The sequence below is a fragment of the Oreochromis aureus genome, linkage group 22 (genome assembly GCF_013358895.1).
Source record: "Oreochromis aureus strain Israel breed Guangdong linkage group 22, ZZ_aureus, whole genome shotgun sequence".
NCBI classification, from domain to species: domain Eukaryota; kingdom Metazoa; phylum Chordata; class Actinopteri; order Cichliformes; family Cichlidae; genus Oreochromis; species Oreochromis aureus.
Window position 1 is genome coordinate 23614037 of NC_052962.1, and position 21495 is coordinate 23635531.

Sequence of the window (21495 nt, forward strand, 5' to 3'; positions counted from 1 at the left end):
GCACATTGTGGTGATTTTTTTCCACTCTGTGTCAGTTTTTTCTGCACAAATTGCTCATAAAGCCTCACATATCGCTAGATTGAACTTCTCCCTCACACTATAAAAGCTGAATCCTTCATAAATCCCTGGAATGTCATACATCCTTCCCTTGACAGTGTCCCCACTGTGACTGTGTTTGCTTTGTGCCTGCTGTACGTGTACACCTGTCAAAACTATATTGCAGTTTGCTGCATATATGATAACACAGGCTGGTTATGGCTGTGATCTCACACTGCTGGACTGGAAACTGTGTCTGCTGTGTGTGAGCTTCCCACACTCGTCGCTCGGTGAGCTTTGAGTCCTGCGGGGCAGACAGACTCCGGTTTAATTGAGAAAGTGCTGGGCTCTGCAGGAGGGCAGCGGGAATGTGCATAGTTAAACTCTACTTCTCATTTGTCCTCATGAAATGCTGATGCAAGGGCAGAGGCAGCGAGAAACTGAAAGACTGAGAAAGAGGAGGGCGGGGTGGGGGCAAGAAAAGAGGAAGAAAAGAGTTGGACTGTATAATAGATTACCCTATTACTTCTACTGCCCTTCGGAATTACCCCTTTCCCAGGCAGCCTGACACACACGTCCAGAGCGCCTCCCGAGCTGCAGATTCATGCTCGGCTGCACACAGAGGAAGGAGAGTGGCCCTCGGAGGGGAGAAGAAGGATGGCCAAGTCACCGGCTAAAGCACGGCAAACTGCGCCAAGCGTGGAGCGAGGACACATGGTGTGCCCCAGCAATGTATCACCAGAGGAGGTGGAGGCGAAGCATCCTGTTGCTCCTTCTGCATCCCTGCAAATATTACTGCTTAAATATGTGCAAAATTTATTTTGCGTAAACCTGGTGAAGAAAACACACACAAACACACACTCACCAGCACCGAGTGTGACACGGTGCCAAGAACAAAATCCATTAGCCTTCATAAAAATACAGATTGGAGGCATTGAAGCGTGGGTGACATCTGGCGGTGTGTTTTCCTACTGCACGCTGGCTTGCAGCTCGGCAGCTCTGGCTCTGAGTGTGTGCTGGGTGGAGAGAGAGGTGGTGGTGGTAATTAACAAGGAAGAAACTGGGCTAAATGGCACGAGAAGATGATGAGAGTCGGGGCCATAAAGAGAAGGCTAATTAGGAAACAATGCCAGCGAGTGAATAGAAACACAGAGCAGGATGTGAATTAAAGCCATATTAATGATTATGGCGGCTGGAATGAAGAGAACCAGGGTTATGGCCATCATGGGGTGCTCTTGGTCTCTCTCAATCTCTGAATATTTGCCTTTTAACTGTGCGGCTCCTGATTGTAAATCTAATGACACAGCAGCAGTGGTGAGATGGCCATTTCTCTGACCTGGCATGACTACTGTTTATCCCCCCCTCTGTGCTACATGCTGAATGGTGCCTCTGACAATGCAGCCATCAGCCGTAGTGGCTGCTGTGCTGTGGTGTTTTTAATTACTCTGCTGATTGGATTAGGCCCTTTCTTGCGCTGACACGTCCCCTTCACTTAATAGTGTGTTATCGACAAGAGCAGCACATACATCCATTTGCCTGTGAGGTCTGATTTGTCAGAGTGGCTTTTTTCTGGAGTGGATGAAGTTCTCTTCTAATGGACAATTTTATCCTGTCCCGGTAAGCCCTGCAGCTGCTGGACTCTAATCCTATAAAATGTTATGAAGTGAAATCTAAGAGTACTTCTTTCGGCTTAGTATTTCTATTACCTTTTATTTCTCACAATGAACTAGTTTTAAAGTATCACAGCTGATGCAGCAAAATCAGAAATATGATTGTAGCTTCATTTATGACATCTAGACTGGTTTAGTGGTTAGTATATTTGCTTTACACCATACAAAGGAAACACAAGCTCACTTAAGGATAAGGAAAAACTGGGGAACAAGGACTCGACATATGGAGGTAAGATAAAAAACTAGAGAATAACTGCAAGCACATATAAGGCAGTCCACACCAGTAACAACAGACAAATACAAGGAAGGAGGAAAAACTAAACCAACTAAGAATCAAACATATTTAATGATAAACAGAAGTTAGGATTCTGAAAAATACAAAAGACTGGGTCCAACACTAAAGATCCATGACAGGAGGAGACACAAACACAGCCTCGGGCGATCAGGAGCTAGTCCGGTGCCAATCCCAAGCCTGGCACTAGACTAGCTTGGAAGAGCATTCAGTGTAAAATCTGTTCCACATCTCTCTTTGGGAGTCAGGGAGCAGCCTTGATTGAATATTAAGATGGAAGTTGCCCCTGGGTGAACAAAGCGACGTCACCGAGTGGCTTAAACCTGCATTCTTTCTACTGAGCAGCAGGGGGCGACTCATCTGCTTTAAAAGGAAATCAGATGTACAGAAGTCTGCAAGAAAAGGAGCCAGCTGATCACTTGATTTATAGTCTCAGTGGCACTTTCCTTATGAGTTTAGGATTTCAGTGTCTAGTTTTAATCCTCATTTAATATAGCCTGATGTTCATTTAGTAAATCACTGTCCCATTTATTGTAAAATAGACGACTGAGACAGGTATGATTTATCATATCAGTTACATCTACCTATCACTTGTCAGGTTTGGTTTAAAATCAATAAATATTGTGACATAGCCTGATGACTTGACTTAAATTTGCATTTAATTGATTCAAGCTCCTTAATTTTATTTGAGTACACATAGTTTCCAGTGATTCCATTTAAAAAAAAAGTCCAAGATGATGTCTAGCAGCAGGGAGCAGCCTCAAGGAAATGACACCACCACTCGCCTGAAGGACCCCCAACACAACACTTCACTCTGTTGTACAGCAGTATATAAAGTAGAGCGGATGAAGCATCAACAAGCATACATTTAACGATTGCTTGATTTATTTGTATTGTTTATTTCAGTTGTGTTATTTATAGGACAAAAAATGAAAATGGACATTTTTTCTATATATAATGTTAGTATTTTATATTCTGCGTACAAGTATTTACTTACTTTAGGACCGTTTGAAAGCACACTGAACTAGGGATGCAACGATACCAATTTTTTCAAACCGATCCGATACCGATACTTGGATCTGAGTACTTGCCGATACCGAGTACAAAAACCGATACTTCTACCACACACAAGTTAAACTTAACCGGTAGTAAAGAAACGACCCCACACAACTCTTTAACACAAACGAAACGTTTACTGAACGTAAGGGCAGAGACAAATACTGTACAACACATCCCTTTTTTAAACTCAAATGATATTCCAATTCCTTAACCAAATGAAATACACTGTATAAATGACATAATTCCCTTTCAAATTATATTAAACAACCCAACTTATGTTATCACCTTTTGGTAAGTGACTCACTAATATACACTCCAAAACACGTTATATAAATCCACTAAACATACAATATTCACACATGGGCCCCACACACACTCACATTCACACTTGTTGCAGGCCTGTTTGCTGCTCACGCCGGACGATGGAGAAAATCCTCTTCTCCCCAGTAAGAGCACAAAAGTCTGACTTACAGTTCCGTTGCTCGGTAGGTCGCCGTTCACCAGTCCCACACTAAATCCACTCCCTGCGGACCCGATGCTGTCTCTGCTACAGCGCGTTAGCCAGTCACTGTCCAGCTCTCCGACAGTCCATAGCAGCTGCCTCCGTGGCGCAGCCAAGCAGTCCGGGCTAGCCTTTAGCCTCAGCGGTCATGGCTGGAAACACAGTTTTCCACGGATGGTGGTGCGACCGTCGAAACAAAAAGTCACTTCACCCACACTCTGTTGCGAACCTCTCACACGGTTAGCTTTCTAGTCACACACTCTTTTGTGCAAGTTAACCTCAGTAAAACTAGCCGAGTCTCTCACTTTGGTTCAGCTAACCTCGTGCATCTCTCCATGCCGTTCTCTTCTGTGAACTGTGAACACCTTATGTGGCGTTCAAGTCCATGGGAATTATGATTATCTACTCCCAAATTCCCATCCGGGCTACATAAGGATCGGTTCATGGTATCGGTTAACTTTTACGAGTACGAGTACGCACACATTTTACAGTATCGGCCCCGATACCCGATACCAGTATCGGGATCGGTGCATCCCTACACTGAACCTATCCTTTATCTTTACTCTTATCTTAGGTATTGCTTATTTCATTAAAAAAATTGCCATCATCAAACATGCCGTGCTAAAACTATATTTTTGTTCTAAAGCACTATGTTAGCTTTTTAAATTTGAACTAACTTATTATCTTTTACACAGTATTTGGAGTTTAATCTAATATCAATGACCAATGAATGATTTTAGCCTCTCCCCTAAAAATCATTAAACATTTTTCAGATGGAAAATTGTGAGGCATGCATACAAGCATGTGAACCATACAAACTACTGAGTTTTGTAAGGAGAGTGCATTCTGAAAAAGGTATTTCAGATGGAATAATTACATTTTTTCATTTGTTTCGTAGCCCAGCTAGCTCAGATGGTAGAGCATGAGACTCTTAATCTCAGGGTCGTGGGTTCAAGCCCCACGTTGGGTGATCTCTTTACATAAGCATGCTGGAGGTTTAAGAAGAAGGCCTGGAGAACATTATACTGCTGGTAACATCCCTGATCATGAGCGGTTTGCTGGTTAGTCAGTGATGGTCTGGGGAGCCATATCCACGGCGGAACGCACAGACCTCTACAGCAGGGGTCCCCAATCCCAGTCCACGAGGGCCGGTGTCCCTGCAGGTTTTAGACGTGTCCTTGATCCATCACAGCTGATTTAAATGGATAAATTATCTTCTCAGAATGTCTTGAAGTTCTCCAGAGACCTGGTAATGAACTAATCATGTGATTCAGGTGTGTTGACCCAGGGTGAGATCTAAAACCTGCAGGGACACCGGCCCTCGTGGACTGGGATTGGGGACCCCTGCTCTACAGGCTAGGCAACGGCACCTGACTGGCAGGTATCAGGATGAAATCCTTGGACCCACCGTCAGGTCCTACGCTGGTGCAATGGGTCCCGGCTTTCTTCCTGCTGCCTGGCCTCATGTGACAGGTGTATTCAAATTCAATTCAATACAAAAGCCCTTGGACATTTAGCTTTGGTCCATCTGACACCGCCAGGTTAGAACTCAGACTGTGCAGGAACTCAGTGATGCCCTGGTCCAGATTTGGGAGGAGATTCAACAGGGGACCATCTGTCGTCTCATTGGGAGCGTGCCCTTTTGTGAGGCATGCATACAAACGTGTGGACCATACAAACTACTGAGTTTTGTAAGGAGAGTGCATTCTGGAAAATCATACTTCAGATGGAAAAATTATGTTTTTTATTTCGTCATGTGGCCCAGCTAGCTCAGACAGTAGAGCGTGAGACTCTTAATCTCAGGGTCGTGGGTTCAAGCCCCATGTTGGGTGATCTCTTTACGTAAGCATGATGGAGGTTTAAGAAGACGTCCTGGAGAACATTATACTGTTACTACTTGTACTGTTGTAGTAGTAATAATTAATTTAATATATAATTAAATATAATTACTGCCTGTAACATCATTGATCATGAGCGGTTTGCTGGTTGGTCAGTGATGGTAGGATCCAGCGTAGGATCTGACAGTGGGTCAGATCCTACGCTGGTGCAATGGGTCCAGGCTTTCTTCCTGCTGCCCGGCCTTATGTGTTGAGAAAATGCAGGCAGTTTCCGGGGGAACCGATACCGCTGACTGAAAATGGCTTTGAAGGTTACAGAAACTTTAGTGGTGAAGAGGTTTCATTAACACCATAAGCCTTAAAAAATCATAAAACATATATCAGATTTAAAAATTATGTTTCTTGTTTTGTGACCTAGCTCAGATGGTAGAGTATGACACTCTTAATCTCAGGGTCGTGGGTTCAAGCCCCACGTTGGGCGATCTCTGATTACGAGGCCAGGCTTTGTACTTTCTCACTTGACAAAATGTAAAACCCCAATTGGAAGTTGAAGGTGTTTTAATAATGAAATGGTTATTCAAACACCTTCAGTGCTTTTTCATTAGAGATCATTTCTCTGAATTTCAGGAGCTGGACCAAACCTCATGCACGCAGATTCCGATGGAAACACACAGACCTCTACAGTCCTCATGGGAAAACAATAAACTCAAGCTGGTTCCTGAGTAGCATACCATACCATAGAATGCCAAAATGTACATGTCCACCACTGGCAACATGTGTCAACAAACTTTAGTACAATTATTGATCAATCAATGATGTTTGACTTTTCCAGGGTTACCCTTTCACCAGTTCAGTTCTTAACTCTGGACAAAATTTCAATAAGGAGTCAAATAGCAGAGGGCTTCCATTTCTTTGGCTAGTGTCGCTACTAAAAAAACAAACAGTTTAATAGCAAAGCCATAGCACAGTAATTTCAAAGCACCTAAAGTAATATATGAATGATTGAGTTGATTGGCACTTTTCAGTAAAACTGGAGGAAAATGACAACTGTGTAAGTTCTATAAATTTTAAATATTGCAGCTCTATCACTCAGATACTAGTTTTTTGGCTTGATATTTACATCATACAACATCTATCCTTTGTCAAAAACATCTTTTCATTAGCTGGGACCACATCCTCGGTAACGATGGGCGATGAGGGATGAGGAAGTGAACTGGTGCTGTGGTTTGGGGAAGGTCTCGAAGGGGACTGGCGACGGCTCCCGGGTCGGGAAGATCCCCATGTACTAAATAGAAATGAATGAAGGAAAGGAAGAGAGGAGAAGAGGAGAAGAGAGGGAAAATGGGGGGGGGGGGCATGAAAATGAGAACAGCAGGTATTGGAGAAGGGGAGCTTTTATAGCCTGAGGCCAGAGGGGGCATGAAGGAGCTCCTGAAATTCAGATGATATCTCCACTTAAATAGCTCCTTATTTTCTGGGTGATTTTTTCTGTAGATTGTGCTTCTTTTTAACACATTTTACCTTTAACTGATCTTAGTGGGGTTAGTATTTTTCTACTCTTCAGTACTGTTATTCTCAAGTTTCTAAAATAAATAATTTTCATGGAATATAATACAGTTTTGCCGAATATCATATGTTATCCCTTTCAATATACACTCACTGGACACTTTATTAGGTGCACCTTTGTAGTACTGGATTGGGCGTCCTTTTGCCCTTAAAACTTCTTTCATTCGTAGCACAGTTGCTGCAGATTTTTTTAGCTGCACATCCAACATTTTAATCTTTTGTTCCACCACATCCTGAAGGTGTTTTATTGGACGAAGATCTGGTGACTGTGGAGGACATTTGAATACAGTGAACTCACTCTCACATTCAAGAAACCACTTTGAGATAATTTGAGCTTTGTGAGATGTGTGTTATCACGATACAAGCAGACCGACCCATCTGGCACCAATAATCTTGCCACAGGTGTACCTAATAAAGTAATAAAGGATAAACATATTGTATTTTTGTTTGCTAAATTAGCTTTAAGGAGCATTTCTACTTACTGTTAAATGCAATGACTCTTGGGCTGAGTATGGACTTACTTAAGACCGCGCTACGGGAAAGACATAAAGACACAGCAGTGCTCATCTCAGACTGACTAACTTGCTAAAGGAAAAACATTAGATCAGTTGAGAGGCTTTAAATGTCTTCATATTTAGATTAGTCAAAATATTATTCAGGATATATTAACCACATCTATAAGCATTTCTTTCCTGAGCCGCCCAGCATGCCGCTGTTTCAGGTACGTTTCATTCATGCGCTTTATTCATCTCTCAGGCTTACATTAACTGCCCCATTTGGAGGAGTAAAGCCTGTAATTTTTTGTGTGTGTGGGTGACATTTATGCAAATTCAGTCCAAACTGAGCTGCTGATTGTAAGTGGTAAGTTCAGAGCAAAACAGTTTGGCACAGAATGACTGAGTTAAGGGGCTGAAGCTGATCTGAGTGCAATTTTTGTCCTTATATGCTGCAGTGGTTACAAAGTAAAGGCAGGCTGTTCACGACAGGGAACAAATGTACAAACATATTCGAATGTTTGCTGGCAGGAAACATTTCAACAGCTAAGAATACTCGGCTGAATAGTGAGTGTGATGTAATGCAACTTTTTGGATTATGGCTATTTGAGTTTCTGTTGCCTTCCTATCAGCTCAAAGCAGTCTGGCCATTCTCTGACCTGATCTGCTGCTCACCAGATAGTTTCTCTTTTTTAATAATTTTCTGTAAACCTTAGAGACAGTTGTGTGGGAAAATCCCAGCATATCAGCAGTTTCTGAAACACTCAGACCGTCCCGTCTGGTGCTAAAAAACATATCACATGTACTTGAATCACCTTTCTTCCCATTCTCACACACAGATTTAACTTCTGCAGATCATGTTCATCATGTCTAGTTGCCTAAATGCATTGACTTGCTGCCATTTGATTAGCTGATATTTATTTTAAGCAGCAGATTAACATGTGAACCTAATAAAGTGGCCAGTATCAAAGTAAATGTCAGACTCTATAACCATAAACAAGATGTTTAACCTTGAGAATAAAACTGTATGACCGATGTGTGCATCTTAGGTTAACTAATGTTTCCCAACAGATGAGACTTAAGTAATTAATATCCTGCCCAGAGGATGAACTCCCACTCACTAAAAGATTCAGGCCACGATGCAGATTTGCCATTTACCATCCAGAGCAATTAATGGAGTCCAAATTCCCCAGCTTGGTTTCACTTTCTTAACAACCAAAGGATGATTTGCAGGAGAAGCCACTAATTGAAGATGTGCTGGCTACCGGCCACACAGGCAAGAAGAATTGACATTCTTAGCTACCAGCTAGAGCGGACAGGATTTATAAGCACTTGGCAGTAAGCTTGAATTAATTTGAAGCCTTGCAGATGTGCATATATCCTTTCAGCAGCTTGTTATTAAAAGGACAACATAATTTGAGAACTTTTGTATTGTCTCCCGAACCAGTTTTGCTCTGTTTAATCCAACCAAACAGTCATATTTAGGATATTTCGGAGTCTTTTCCCCTCCAAGTGCGTCAGGTGCAGGGTGTATTCACCACAAACCATCTGCAAAGGCAGTTTAGTGCTGACAGTCATGCACCGGGGCTCAGGCAACCGGGAACTCACTGCCTGCAGAATATCAAAACAAAGAAATCCAGACAGCAGCATCTGTCTAAGTCTCTGGCTAAGAGTTAAGCAGAGTAGTTTTAGCAGCATTAATCTATTTTACATCTGGGCGGATGTATAATAAAGAAGTACATTTTCAGAATGGATGATCAGACCAGGGCTATATTGTCACTCCCCCTCCGCACCAATAGCAACACCGTTCTCGTCTTTCAGGCCGTCTTCAAATACACGTTGTCTTCAGATTAGATAATGCCGTTCTTTATCCTGCCACTATCCGGATGCGCTCCGCCCACACTTTGCTCCTTGGGTCTTTCCATTTGGAGGGAGGTCTATTATCTGCGGACCCATCTGTCACAAGGATTTAGATGACGCCGAATGTCATTGTTATGACTTTAATACTTAATACTTCACTGTGCTCTGTGCATATTGTTCGATTCAGAAGTGACATATTTGATATTTCATAAGCACATAAGCAGCAGATCTGTGTCTCGCTTGATTAATCTTCAAAGCTAATCTTCTGTCTGATTTCATATTGACTGTTACTCCATTCTCAAGATTAGATTTATTCTGAAAAAAAAATTGCATAACACACTCCTCCCTTCACTATAATGATACCAATTAATGAAGTCTCATTTCTTATCAGACTTTTAAATAATTTCAGGCTTATTTCTGACACCGGGCCACCTATATTTAAGCAGCCTTTCTCGCCCCCTCTCACACACACACACAGACACACACACAAATATAGGGAGGATGAAGTCTGCCAATCCCAGCTAAAAAAAAAAAACTCTGATGACAGATGACTCTCTCTTTGCCTTCGCTCCACACAACATCTGCAACTTAGAGACTTTGCGGTCATTAAGCCCCTCCAGCTTTGAGGAAGATGCCGTGACACTGTGGACATTAACGCAGTGGGAAATGTGGACGAACACAGGAATAAAAGCCTGAAAATGTAATGGATATCGGTGGGTATATGTCGTCATATGCAGGAGTTCATAAACTTCGCTTAAATCTATGGGAGGAGCTCCGTGATGCTGAGGCTGCTGATGGATTTCTGGGAAGTTTGTAGGCTGCGTGAAGAGTGCGGACGTTTGGAATATTCTGATCCGAACAAACCACAGCTCACTGGTGTTCCAGCTTGAAATTTTTAATGATCTGAATATTGGATATTTACTTTAGGATCTCTGTGATTTAAGCACATGTGACCTTCAGGACCTTCAGATGCAACTCTGAAATACAGGGAGGGAAATAAACAGATTAAACTGAGACTTAAGGCCTTTTTTTCATCCTTGCAGTGGATTGCCTACAGACTGGGAACACTGACCCGAAAGGTAAGAACACAATATGTGAAAGGAAAAGATTTGGAGCTTACACAACTTGTACATTTTGATTACTTTATGTTTTAAAAAAATAATAGTTTTGTTGCTTTTTTAGGTATTCTCTATGATGACAATGTGAATACAACAAATGTAAAAACCATAATAAAATCTCTTCACTAAGCTTCCCGTGACTGAAGCTTCTTTTCAAACCGCATTCAGTGGTTTCCCATGTTGTCTAACATCGTCATCTGTCTCTCTCTTTACCGTCTAACCCTCTTTCAAAGACTGTTTAGCCTTCTCATCATGGAGCATCCCTCTTCCATGACCTCCTCAATGGTAGATGGAGATGAGGTGGATGTCCAGCGCCCCATCCTGCCACCGAGGATGGTTCCTCAGCCCCAGGCGTGTGCCCCGCTATGTGGGATTCACCACACAGTCCAAACAGCAGCCGAGCACCCCGTGTGGCTGGACAGAACCCAGGCCATGGCCACCACACCTTTATACAACGGCCACCTTTATGTCACGCCATCTCCTCGCTGCAACAAAAGGGGAGACAAATCCAAAGGCAAAGAGAAGAAGGGTGAGAAAAGGTCAGGGGGGAGTAGGCCAGGTCTAAAAGACCGAAACCACCAGTGCAAAGGCAAACTCTCAGGATGCCACAGACTCCAGGAAAAAGTCACATCTTTCACTGATGTACCGATTGCTCACTGTGGGTCACCCTTTGATGGCCCCTGCAGGTCGCCCCGAGAAATCAGGGATGTTGACGCTCGAGGTCAACGCAAGTCTGGTAACGTTTCTGTGGAGATGCAAGACCGCCAGAGTCTTCCAGAGATAATAATAACCAGCAAGGACGACAACCCCCAGCAACACAACAAGGAGACCGAACATCGTCAGGATCCGTGCGAGGCAAAAGGCCTGCTGCCAGGAGCTGAGTGCCCCAGCATGAGCCCCACTTGCAGCCCTAAGACCAGCCCAAAGCACAAAAACGATGGTGACGACGACGGGTACCGGAGGTCCCACAACATCGGCTGGCGGCTGGTTCGCAGGAGGGCTCTCTTTCTGAGGAGACAACGCCTGAACGACTGCGCCCTGGCGGTGGGGATATTCGGTGTTGTGGTGATGGTGATGGAGACGGAGCTCTCCTGGAGCGTCTACAGCAAGGTCAGAGAGGAAGGGAGTGTGGGGGTGGGCGGGAACTCTAGCCTGTAAAAGATTTGTTAAAGTGTTATAGAAAACATGCACAGGAAGATCAAGCATGTGATTATGCACATACATGGAGATAAGATTATGACTGTTGATATCTTTTCATAGCCTGAACTTTGTAATGAAGGTCATTTGTGTGTGTCACCTACAGAGCTCCATCTACTCCCTGGCACTCAAGTCAGTCATCAGTTTTTCTACACTCATCCTGATTGGCCTCATCATAGCATATCACTGGTGTGAGGTGCAGGTAACTTGTCCTTTACATTTGGAAATTTGCCTTTGCAACCAATCAGCAGCCTTTATAGTTCGTGATGCCTAGAATAATAAAACCAAATGGTGATTTTGAGTCTCAGATTATCCATTTTAAGTATTTTTAGAGTCTGACTCAGAGAAAAGACAGTAAATATAATTTTATAGTTCGTTCTGTGCTGTGATCCACAAACTGTGCACAGTTCTTCACAGATCTCGCTTGCACACTAATGCACTCTTCTGATCCCCCTGGCAGCTCTACGTTCATGATATTGGTGCAGAGGATTGGCGGATTGCCATGACAACGGACCGTTTGGCTCTGATAGTCCTGGAGCTGGCAGCGGTGGCCATTCATCCTTATCCAGTGGGTCTGCAGGCCTACTTCCAGCAGGTCAAGACCCGCATGTCACTGTCAGAGACAGAGCTGGAGATCGTCCTGGCTCTGCCCATGTTCCTAAGGCTCTACCTGCTCGGTCGGGCCATGATGCTGCACAGCCGCCTCTTCACAGACACGGCCTCACGCAGTATCGGAGCGCTGAACAAGGTGGGAAGTCACCTTTGGGCTCCCCCTGCAGAATCTGGCTTTGGGCTTATCTGGCTTGGATAGTACTGTGATGAGATCATAACACATATAAATTGAAGAAAGGAGAGAAATTCGAGGCATTGGAGCAGGAATCGTGGGATTTTAAGTCTATATTTTGGATAATGATTTGGGTCTGGGCTTCCTTTTATAAACATTTCATGCACCTCTCTTTATGTCTTATGTCTAGGTGGGCCGAGAGGTCTGTAGAGGTGTGACACTTGAGGTGTGATTATCACAGTTTCGCCCCTATGAACCCCAGTGGTTTCAGATGTTGGCTATGTCCCTCTCTAGCTCTCCTTTACTTGTCTGCTTTTCTTTTCCACAGTTGATAATACCCACCTGCCTAATCCCTTCCCTTACTAATGCTATTTAAGAGTGATGAAAACAACCTCTGTCCCCTGCTTCTGCAATACCAAACCTACTATCCATGTGTCAAGCCAGATTGAGAACAAGTTTTCTTATCCCTCATGTCCTCTATATTATATAATCATAATCTGACAGGTGCTATCCTAAATAGTTTGGCTAAGTAGGCCCCTAATGTCAAATTATGATGTAACGTATCCCATTTGTGATCTTCAGATACACTTCAACACCCGGTTTGTGGGGAAAACACTGATGACCACCTACCCCGGGACCGTGCTGATGATTTTCAGTGTTTCTCTGTGGATTGTGGCAGCATGGGGCTTACATGTTTGCGAGAGGTATGTCAGGACATTTGCAGACTGGCTCCGGCTCTCTGGGATATCTAATGTTTCATTTTCGCCCAGCTTCTGGCAGATAAAGAGTAGTAGTAAAATCTTCCCACTGGCAGCAGCAAATCCAATTTTCTTCCGCTGTTCCTTATCTGTGCAGGCTGCATGATAGTGACAAGATTAAATATCAGCTAATCTAGATATGATGCTGCTAATGTGATTTTGAATATGAAAAGTGAACTTGAAGACGTGATGACATTTCGCCTTTCGTACAAGAGGTTTCTGCAGTTCTGAGGTGCAAACCTCTGTAAGACACGCCACCATCATGTGAGCTACTGAGGTCAACTGAGGCAAGATGTGAGTGCGGAGGCAGAAACGCCTGGGGGAGGGGTCACAAGACTGCATTGTAGGTGGCTGATAGCTGGTGTCGTTCACAGTGGGCCTCCTTTACTCTTCCCTCAAACCATCTGTCCAAAACGATCAGATCTGCACCCCATTAGACCTCTGCCTCTTTCTACAGACAAAAGCATGAAAGTGCTATTCCCAGTGTCACCATTACCTTTACATGGAGGAAGATCTGGGCTCTTTCAGAGCGACAACACCAAGCTACTCACTGGTTCAGATATGTGGTTGACAGCTGGATCAAAATGAAACTTAAGAAGAAGAGGCTTTCACCGAATGCATCAACTCAGTGAACAGAAACATTAACTTCACCTGGGAGGATACCAAGGATGATAAGTTACCATTCCTGGACTCTGCTGTGCTCATGAAGGTGGATGGAAACCTCAACACAGACCAGTACCTGCTCTTTGACTGCAACCACCTACATGGGGTGAGCCTGCAACCCCTACGAGGGAGCGTGGACAAAAAGGGGATGTACACACTCAATGAAAGCTCTTAAACATGTGGTTATCCTAACCAGGCCTTCATTAAATTGGTGAAGATGGCAAGGAAAAAACCTCAGAAACCAAGGCAGGAGAAACAGGATGACAGATGGAACAACATCAGACCAGGTAACCTCTACCTCTAAAGGAGGCCATCTCCATCTACTGTGAATAACTATCGCTGATCAGAGGTGGTGGCTTACAACACCAGCTATCAGCCACCTAAAATACAGTCTTGACATCCCTTCTCAGGCTGTGACATTTCACACCTTAACCCTGGCCTTTTTTCACACCTTAGCTCATGTGACAACTCCCATGATTAATAGTGGCTCAACCACCATCAGGACCAGCACCAATGGGACACCTCCTAGTAGGATTTAAATATCTGGGACTCTCCATCAGTTATTTAGCGCTGAAATACCCTCCAACATGAGAGTCTAAATGTCTTCATGAACCTAAGGAAGTCCAGCCTTATGAAAAGTGGTATTTTTTTGTAAAATGCAACATAAATTCAGAGAGGTTCACAAATATATATACTAGTAATGTAAATCTAGGATAAAAAAACAGGGGATTGTGCACAGATATCAGTGTGAGTAGATTGTTTTATTTCTGCAGACACCACAACTACAGGGACCTGAGTAGCAACTACATGGAGGCCCTGTGGATGGTCTCCGTCACCTTTTTGTCTATCGGATATGGAGATGTGGTCCCCCACACTTACTGTGGACGCAGCATTTGCCTCCTCACTGGGATAATGGTGAGGCAGAGGGTGGATAGTTGTCTCTGTAAATCTCTGCAAATCTCAATCTGAACGTTTAAACGTTTGTGACTCCTGCAGGGAGCCGGCTGCACAGTGTTGGTGGTGGCTGTGGTTGCCAGGAAGCTGGAGCTGACCAGGGCAGAGAAACATGTTCACAATTTCATGATGGACTCGCACATCTCCAAGAGGGTGAATACTAGTATCTCCTTTTTTTTTTAATTGTTATTGATGATTAAACATGTCCAAAAGTAAGAGATATTATTCAAAGGCTTCACTTACACCGTACCATGCAGGATTTTATATCAGATACCACATATTGACTTATTTTACTCAAAATCCAGGACTTTTTGAATGCCAGAAAACAAATCTGACTTAAAATCTTCAAAACGAGTGGCATCATCTTCCAATAAAATCAGTTTGCTTTGATTGGCATTATTTTTTATCCTGTTCTGTATTGATACTAAATGAATAAAGTTTTTTCTTAAAAGGCATTTTGGAAAATGGAGGAATTGGCTCACTCGAGACAATTTTTTCCTCATTTTCGATTTTAAAAATTTGCCCATGGTGCACTGGGATTCGTTCCAGCTTTTGTCAGCGTTTTTCAGCATGTGCCGTAAATAACAGCACTCTTAAGATTTTGTGCATAAACATACAATAACTCTCCCCCGTGATTTTTCTTCTTTTCACCAGATAAAAATTGCTGCAGCGAATGTGCTGAGAGAGACTTGGCTTATCTACAAGCACACTAAGCTGTTAAGAGAAAGAGACCACAGCAGAGTCCGCATGCACCAGCGGAAGCTGCTCCTGGCCATCCACCAGTAAGGCACTTAACCCACACATAATAATAATAACCTCTTTATCAATCACTGCCTGAAATGATTGAATGCCGCTCATTTTAAATTCATTTTTAATTATGTGCCATTTAAAAATGAATAGATCTACTTTCCTCCTCCAGCCTTTCTCATTCTCTCTAATATAGTATTAGGTCCATAATTCCATAAATGCTTGGACACAGTTTAAAATCATAGATGTGATCGAAGACTTTCAGCTTTCATACAAGAGGTTTTACAAAAGTATTAAAATCTGTTTAGGAATCACAGTTGTTTTTATGCACCGTTCACCATTTTCAGAGGCTCAAAAAGTAACTGGACAGTTGACTGATAAGAAGCTTTATGGCCAGGTGAAGCCTGTTCCTTTATTATTCAGTGAAAAATGAAGCAAACATAATATCTGAAGTTGATTCAAAGTGCTGAACTTTGTAGCTTTCACTGTAATTTTAAACATGAAGCCCAAAGAGATATCAGTGCAAGTGAGAGCGGTTGTTATTAGGCAAAAAAAAATAAAATTAATCTAAGCAAAGAGATAGCAAAGACTTTAGGAGTGGCCAAATCAACAATGTGGTGCATTGTGAAAAAGAAGAAAAGTGCTGGTCAGCTCAGCAGCACCAAAGGGCCTAATAGACCACAGCACTTGGGTGCATGATCAAAAATTAATTTCCTTAGTTTAAAACAACTCCAACACAACATCTAAACAAGTTAAGAACACTCTGGAGAAGACAGGTGTATCACTCTCAAAGTCTACAATCAAGAGACTATTTTACAAATGTAAATACAGAGAAACCCTCTGTGCAAACCACAGATTTCACTCTGGAACAGGAAAGCCAGATTAGACTCAGAAAACATCTAAAAGCAGCTGCACAGCTCTGAAAGAATTCTTAGGACACATGAAACCAAGACGAATCCGAAGCATACAGCGTGATCTGTCTGACAGGCTGGAGGAAGAGTTACAGCATGGGCATGTATGGCTGCCAATGTAACCGGGTCACTGGTTACACTGATGATGTACAGATGAAGTGTGCAGAGATGTACTCTCCGCTCAGACTCAGCCAAATGCTGCAAAGCTGATCAGACAGTGCCTTGCAGTGCAAATCGATAATGACCCAAAGGAAGCTCCAAAAGCAATTTTGCAGTTTCTCAAAGCAACGAAATGGGATATTCTTCAATGACCAAGCCAGTCACCTGACCTCTACCCAACACAGCATGCTTTTCAGTTATTGCACGCAAAATCGAAGGCAGAGAGACTCACAAGTATTAAAAACGTCTTGATGCATGCTCAATGATCCAGGTAAGTAAATCCCACAAGGTTGATTCTGTTCATCTGGACGTAGCGTTGATCAATGGTCATGACAATTTGACCTCACAGCCCATTGTTCATTCAGTGGGCTGGTATCGGTCATTGTGCAAATGTACTGTTTATAAGATGAGACTGAAGAAGTCACTTGGATGAGTGACGAAAGGTTTCTCCCCCTGAAAACGCCACGTCCAGATGAACAGAATCAACAATGTTTGATAAGTATTAAAGGTATTAAAACCAATGTTTTTATTTAAAACTTATAGTTGAACAAGAATTCTTGGACTGAAAACGGGCGACTATGTACAAAATAGTTTGATTTTAAGCTAAAAATCTGCACTTCAGTCACACTTTATTTGGTTTTAAATCCACTGTGGTGATGTACAGATCAGATGACCCTGATGAAGGCCACAAGCCGAAACGCGTTGGTCAATTATTAAAGCTGTTCTTCATTTCTCAAGTGTTGCTGGAGTTCCTGCTTTTTTAATTCTTTCATCTTCTCCATGCACCTTGGAAGCAGGTGAAGTTGTGCCAGGATTTTTTGCTGTGATGTACAGAGGCAAAACTATAAAAACTGCGTCATTGTCAAAAAATCACGGCCCTAACTGTAAAACAGATTTACAATTTCTAATGAACCGCCCAGTTTGAATCGAGTCGTTTAAAGTCACGTCTTCTCCTACATAGTCATCTGAAGCAAATGACAAATTTGAGGTATGAATTCAATGAAAGGTCATTTAAATTAGATGCCCAGCCTGTGTAAAAGATGGGAACAACCAAAATGAAGTGAAAACCAAGGAGCGGTGCCATTTGTGTCCACATACATTGTCTCTGAAAGGCAAAAGTTCAGCTTTGTCACTCGGGGATTTTCCGCCACACCTTATAAGAAGATATTTCTTCTAAATAAAAGCCACTTGATTACTGCTATCTCACTCTTGTCTACTGCTGCAATTACAGTACATTTTAATCTGCGATTGTTCCTTCAAGCCACAAGTTATGCTGACTTTTATATCAACCATTCCTTGTTAAATTTGGAAGATTTTCATTTGGTCCCGTTGCATAATCCAGAGAGATCCCTTTAAATTGTTTTATGGGAGCTACTCTCTACCAAAGTCCTCATAAAATCTGTTGACGTCGTGTCGCGTTTATGGCTTATTTCTCCGGTCATGTGTCTGACTGGCCCTTTAAATTACTGCTCGTCTTAAAATGAAAAAGCAGTAATGTCATAAAACCAAGCAATTTTATCTCCAGGCTGCGGCAAGTGAAGATGGAGAAGAGAATTCTTGCTGACCAGGGGAACACACTTGTGGACCTTAACAAGGTATGAGAGGAAGTGCAGGCAACACCTGTGTCCTGCTAACACCTCAAAAAAGAAAAAGAAAAAAAAATCTAATTGCTGAATCCTTTTCTTTCCCCCAACTGCACACCGATCTCTACGAAGATGCAGAACCTGATGTATGACGTGCTGTCGGAGGTGCAGGGCTGCAGGGGGGATCTGGACACACACATCCACACTCTGGAGAAGAGTGTGGAGGAGCTGAGGGAAGGCTTCAGGAGCCTGATGCCGCTCCTCTCCAGCACACTGTCCACACAGAATTCCTCCATCCGCCACCTGCTCAGGGAGAGGGAGGTGAAGACGGAGATTGCAAGCGTGAGCAGAGAAGACAGGTAGAGGGATGGCAGACGAAGGCTTCTAAGGACGCTTGAGAAGAAGTTATCTGCCTTTAATGCAGCTTAAAAAGACTTGAATAGAAAGGGAAAAGAGATGTATAATTGTATTAAAATATATTTTCTGTAGCAGAAATAACTTTAAAATGTAGACGTTAGTACTGTGGCAGCAATAAAAACTGAAAATTAAACCATCTTTGCCCAATAAACTGTTAATTTGAATTTATTGCAGTAAGATTTTACTTCGCAGATGTGGACTTTGAAATATTTCACCTTCTTAGATTGTCCATGATCAAAATAACCAGGAGATACTTTTAGTTCTACTAAATGCATAAACTAAGCCAGCTTTTATTCTGTAAATGCTGCATCTTTCTGATTGTGTAATAAAATCTGTATAACTTCCAGAACAGTTTGCTGTTGTATTATAAACCCAACCTTAACCTGTAGTACTTTATCATAAAGGTGACAACACAACCTTTATTTTCCAGCTTAAAAAAACCCAAACAATAATAATACTAACCACACACAAACCATTCCTTTAGCCAAAACAACATTTTATTTAGAGAGACAGGGTTGGAGGGTGGAGTTACAGCAACAAACCATCTGTCAACATTAACAGAGGAAATCCATCTGCTGTCCCGTTAAGCCTCCAGATCTCGTTTCCGATCAGGCCGCAGGATCCGCCGCCGCTGCCGTCTCGAAGGCGGAAGACGCTGATATCAACCGGTCCATCCCCTCCTCTCCCCTTCAGCTCCGGGGAGGACAGCTAGTGCTGCTTCCTCCTGAATGAGCACCCTGCCAACGGAGACAATGATAGTGAGGCTACAGGATTAATGCAGAGCATAGCATGCTGCCATTGTGCTGCACAGCACTGAAACAAGAGTCATCGCTTTCAGTCATGTGACTGTTTAGGTCAGCTTTAATTTTCCCCATTCCCTGTCCACTAATTCAACAAGCCACCCTGAAATCTGCACTCTCACTACCTTTAGGGCGGTAAATAATCTGTTCTCAGCCTTCGAAAGGGGGGAGCCAGTGGTCTAGCTCAACCCTTCTGCAAACTGAGGTTGATCTGGCACCGGAATGAGACTGCAAGACCACGACAGAGGAAGTCCAGTCACTTAGCAGTGCGACCAAAATGTCATAATTAATAACTATCAATACCATTAATTTCCTTCACTGGATTTAGAAACACCACAAACAAAATTGTATCGGCATTTCCAGATAAATGACAGCCACCTCTGTCAGTAAGAAACAAGACAACAGCGTTATTTTTTTTATAGAGAGCAACATCAGCTCCTGGATGTTAATGTCCTGCAACTTTCTGAATGCTATTGATGACATCTACAGTTCTTTGGCCTGTCTGCTATTTAAAGGCTTTAAATTTCTGAAATTATTCCAGTCTTAACCTTATTCCAGGTTGGAATAACACATAGCAGCATTACTTTGACATCAAATTTGGTATTTGCAGTAAAAAAGCTCAAGCTTAAACATAAAGCAACAGTAAAACTGAGTCTGGATGTGTGACTAACCTCAGTCACTAAAAGAGTATTAAAGTTCTGGCACAGGGGAAAACCGGGTGACAGGACGAACACCCCGCCCTGAGGCTCACATTTCCTGTAATTTGTCTAGTGGCATGCTCATTAAAAGTGCAAAAATCGTCCCCATTCTAGATATTTCTGACTCTTCCACAAACCCAACCCCCCCCCCAAAAAGTGCATGATACAGTCTGAGTTTATATCAGCAGGCCACTGAGTGTCATCCAAGGACACCCCTGCTGTGGATGAACACTGCACACAGATGAATACTGACCCTCTGTGAGACGTGCTTTGCCTCCGGTGGGCTGACACAGGACTGTAGAGCAGCCCACACACAGCACGACTGTCTGAGCATGGCTGAACACCGTCGTGATCTTGTAGCATCCTGCAAAACAAACACACTGGTTTATAATCCAAAATTCAAACCCGCTCACTGGTAAATAAACTTCATAAGACTCAAACCCCATGTGACCTGTGTGTGTGTACAGAAAGCGTACCTGGACATTTTACATCCATGAAGTAAGAGTTGGGACTCTGAACAAGACGCTTCTTCTTGTGCCTCCTCTTCTCCTCCTCAGGGGATGGGTGCAACAAGTCTTTTGCGAGCTACAAGATTTAAGAAAAAGAGGAAATAAAAGAGGTAAGCGTTATTCAACTCCTAAAGAGCAATTAGAGAGAAAATTTAATAATAACACCAAGCTGTCAAACTGGAAAGAAAAGGCGCTGGATCAGGGACCTTTAGCTTTATTATTTAGCTTAAAAACGCTTCAGTTGCCATGTTTTGCTCGTGCTACGTGCACGTTCAGGCTCCACGATCGGCCTACATTTCTTGGATTAGGTAACCCAACGTGCGCATTTACATCGATCACGAATTGTTCCCCAAATATTCAAACATCCCCGGTAAAATACGTCGAAGGCCACTCTAAAAGACACCAAGCAAAGCGAAAATATAGCCCTGAATATTAGGTTTTCGAGGCTGTATCATCGCTCGTTGAACTGGCTCCATGTTTGCGGTGTGTGCGCAGCCATCTTGTATCACAATGCGCTCGCAAATGCGCCCAAATGGGAACATTTAGTCCCGCCAAACTCAGTCCAAAACTCGGCTAAACGTCTAAAACCGGCACCGATTGAATCGCTGGTCTCTCATGTACACGTTGAGCCGTGCGGTGGCTCTCTGAAGGCCCGTTAAATTATAAAAATGTCATTTCGATACTGCCTGTCCATACTCACTGGCATGTTGGCGAGGAAATAGCCGCTGCCGAAAAGGAGGCATTACCGGAAGCGAGCGGCTCATATTGGTGGCTCCTTTGAGCATGAGCCGGACGTGACGAATTTATCAGGCTATGGCAGCCATTTTGGAGAGGTCGAAAACCCGCCTTGTTTAGTCTTTTCAGGCCTTTATTTATTTAA

The 21495-nt window shown here is 43.0% G+C and overlaps 2 protein-coding genes and 3 non-coding genes across 5 annotated transcripts; 3 read left to right on the top strand and 2 right to left on the bottom strand.

Annotated features, from left to right (window-relative positions):
- Window positions 1-4456: 4456 nt before the first annotated feature.
- Window positions 4457-4529, top strand: trnak-cuu. The gene has a single exon. It is a non-coding gene; the product is annotated as a tRNA-Lys (tRNA).
- Window positions 4530-5318: 789 nt separating this feature from the next.
- trnak-cuu lies at window positions 5319-5391 on the top strand. Its single transcript has one exon. It is a non-coding gene; the product is annotated as a tRNA-Lys (tRNA).
- Window positions 5392-10687: 5296 nt separating this feature from the next.
- On the top strand, window positions 10688-18631 carry LOC116319421 (small conductance calcium-activated potassium channel protein 1-like). The gene is made up of 10 exons (XM_039605305.1): window positions 10688-11545; window positions 11739-11834; window positions 12093-12380; window positions 12999-13120; window positions 14611-14752; window positions 14834-14944; window positions 15446-15573; window positions 15888-15896; window positions 18134-18203; window positions 18324-18631. The coding sequence occupies exons 1-10, from the start codon at window positions 10688-10690 to the stop codon at window positions 18552-18554; spliced, it is 2055 nt and encodes a 684-aa protein (XP_039461239.1). The 3' UTR covers window positions 18555-18631.
- A 452-nt stretch (window positions 18632-19083) lies between these two features.
- Window positions 19084-21431, bottom strand: LOC116319434 (40S ribosomal protein S27). Its single transcript, XM_031738759.2, has 4 exons — window positions 21316-21431; window positions 20583-20691; window positions 20360-20470; window positions 19084-19345 (listed from the first exon to the last, which is right to left on the bottom strand). The coding sequence occupies exons 1-4, from the start codon at window positions 21319-21321 to the stop codon at window positions 19317-19319; spliced, it is 255 nt and encodes an 84-aa protein (XP_031594619.1). The 5' UTR covers window positions 21322-21431; the 3' UTR covers window positions 19084-19316.
- Window positions 19551-19680, bottom strand: LOC116319450. Its single transcript, XR_004199384.1, has one exon. It is a non-coding gene; the product is annotated as a small nucleolar RNA SNORA35 (small nucleolar RNA).
- Window positions 21432-21495: the final 64 nt, after the last annotated feature.

What these genes read in the sequence shown, in the direction of transcription:
- LOC116319421 (XM_039605305.1), top strand. Translation starts at nt 10,688, where the DNA reads ATGGAGCATCCCTCTTCCATGACCTCCTCAATGGTAGATGGAGATGAG. An exon ending in CCTGGAGCGTCTACAGCAAG is followed by an intron (nt 11,546 to 11,738) that starts GTCAGAGAGGAA and finishes TGTCACCTACAG; the next exon opens with AGCTCCATCTACTCCCTGGC. An exon ending in GCCTCCTCACTGGGATAATG is followed by an intron (nt 14,753 to 14,833) that starts GTGAGGCAGAGG and finishes TGACTCCTGCAG; the next exon opens with GGAGCCGGCTGCACAGTGTT.
- LOC116319434 (XM_031738759.2), bottom strand. An exon ending in CATGGATGTAAAATGTCCAG is followed by an intron (nt 20,471 to 20,582) that starts GTACGCTTTCTG and finishes TTTGTTTTGCAG; the next exon opens with GATGCTACAAGATCACGACG. An exon ending in CAAAGCACGTCTCACAGAGG is followed by an intron (nt 19,346 to 20,359) that starts GTCAGTATTCAT and finishes CTCCGTTGGCAG; the next exon opens with GGTGCTCATTCAGGAGGAAG.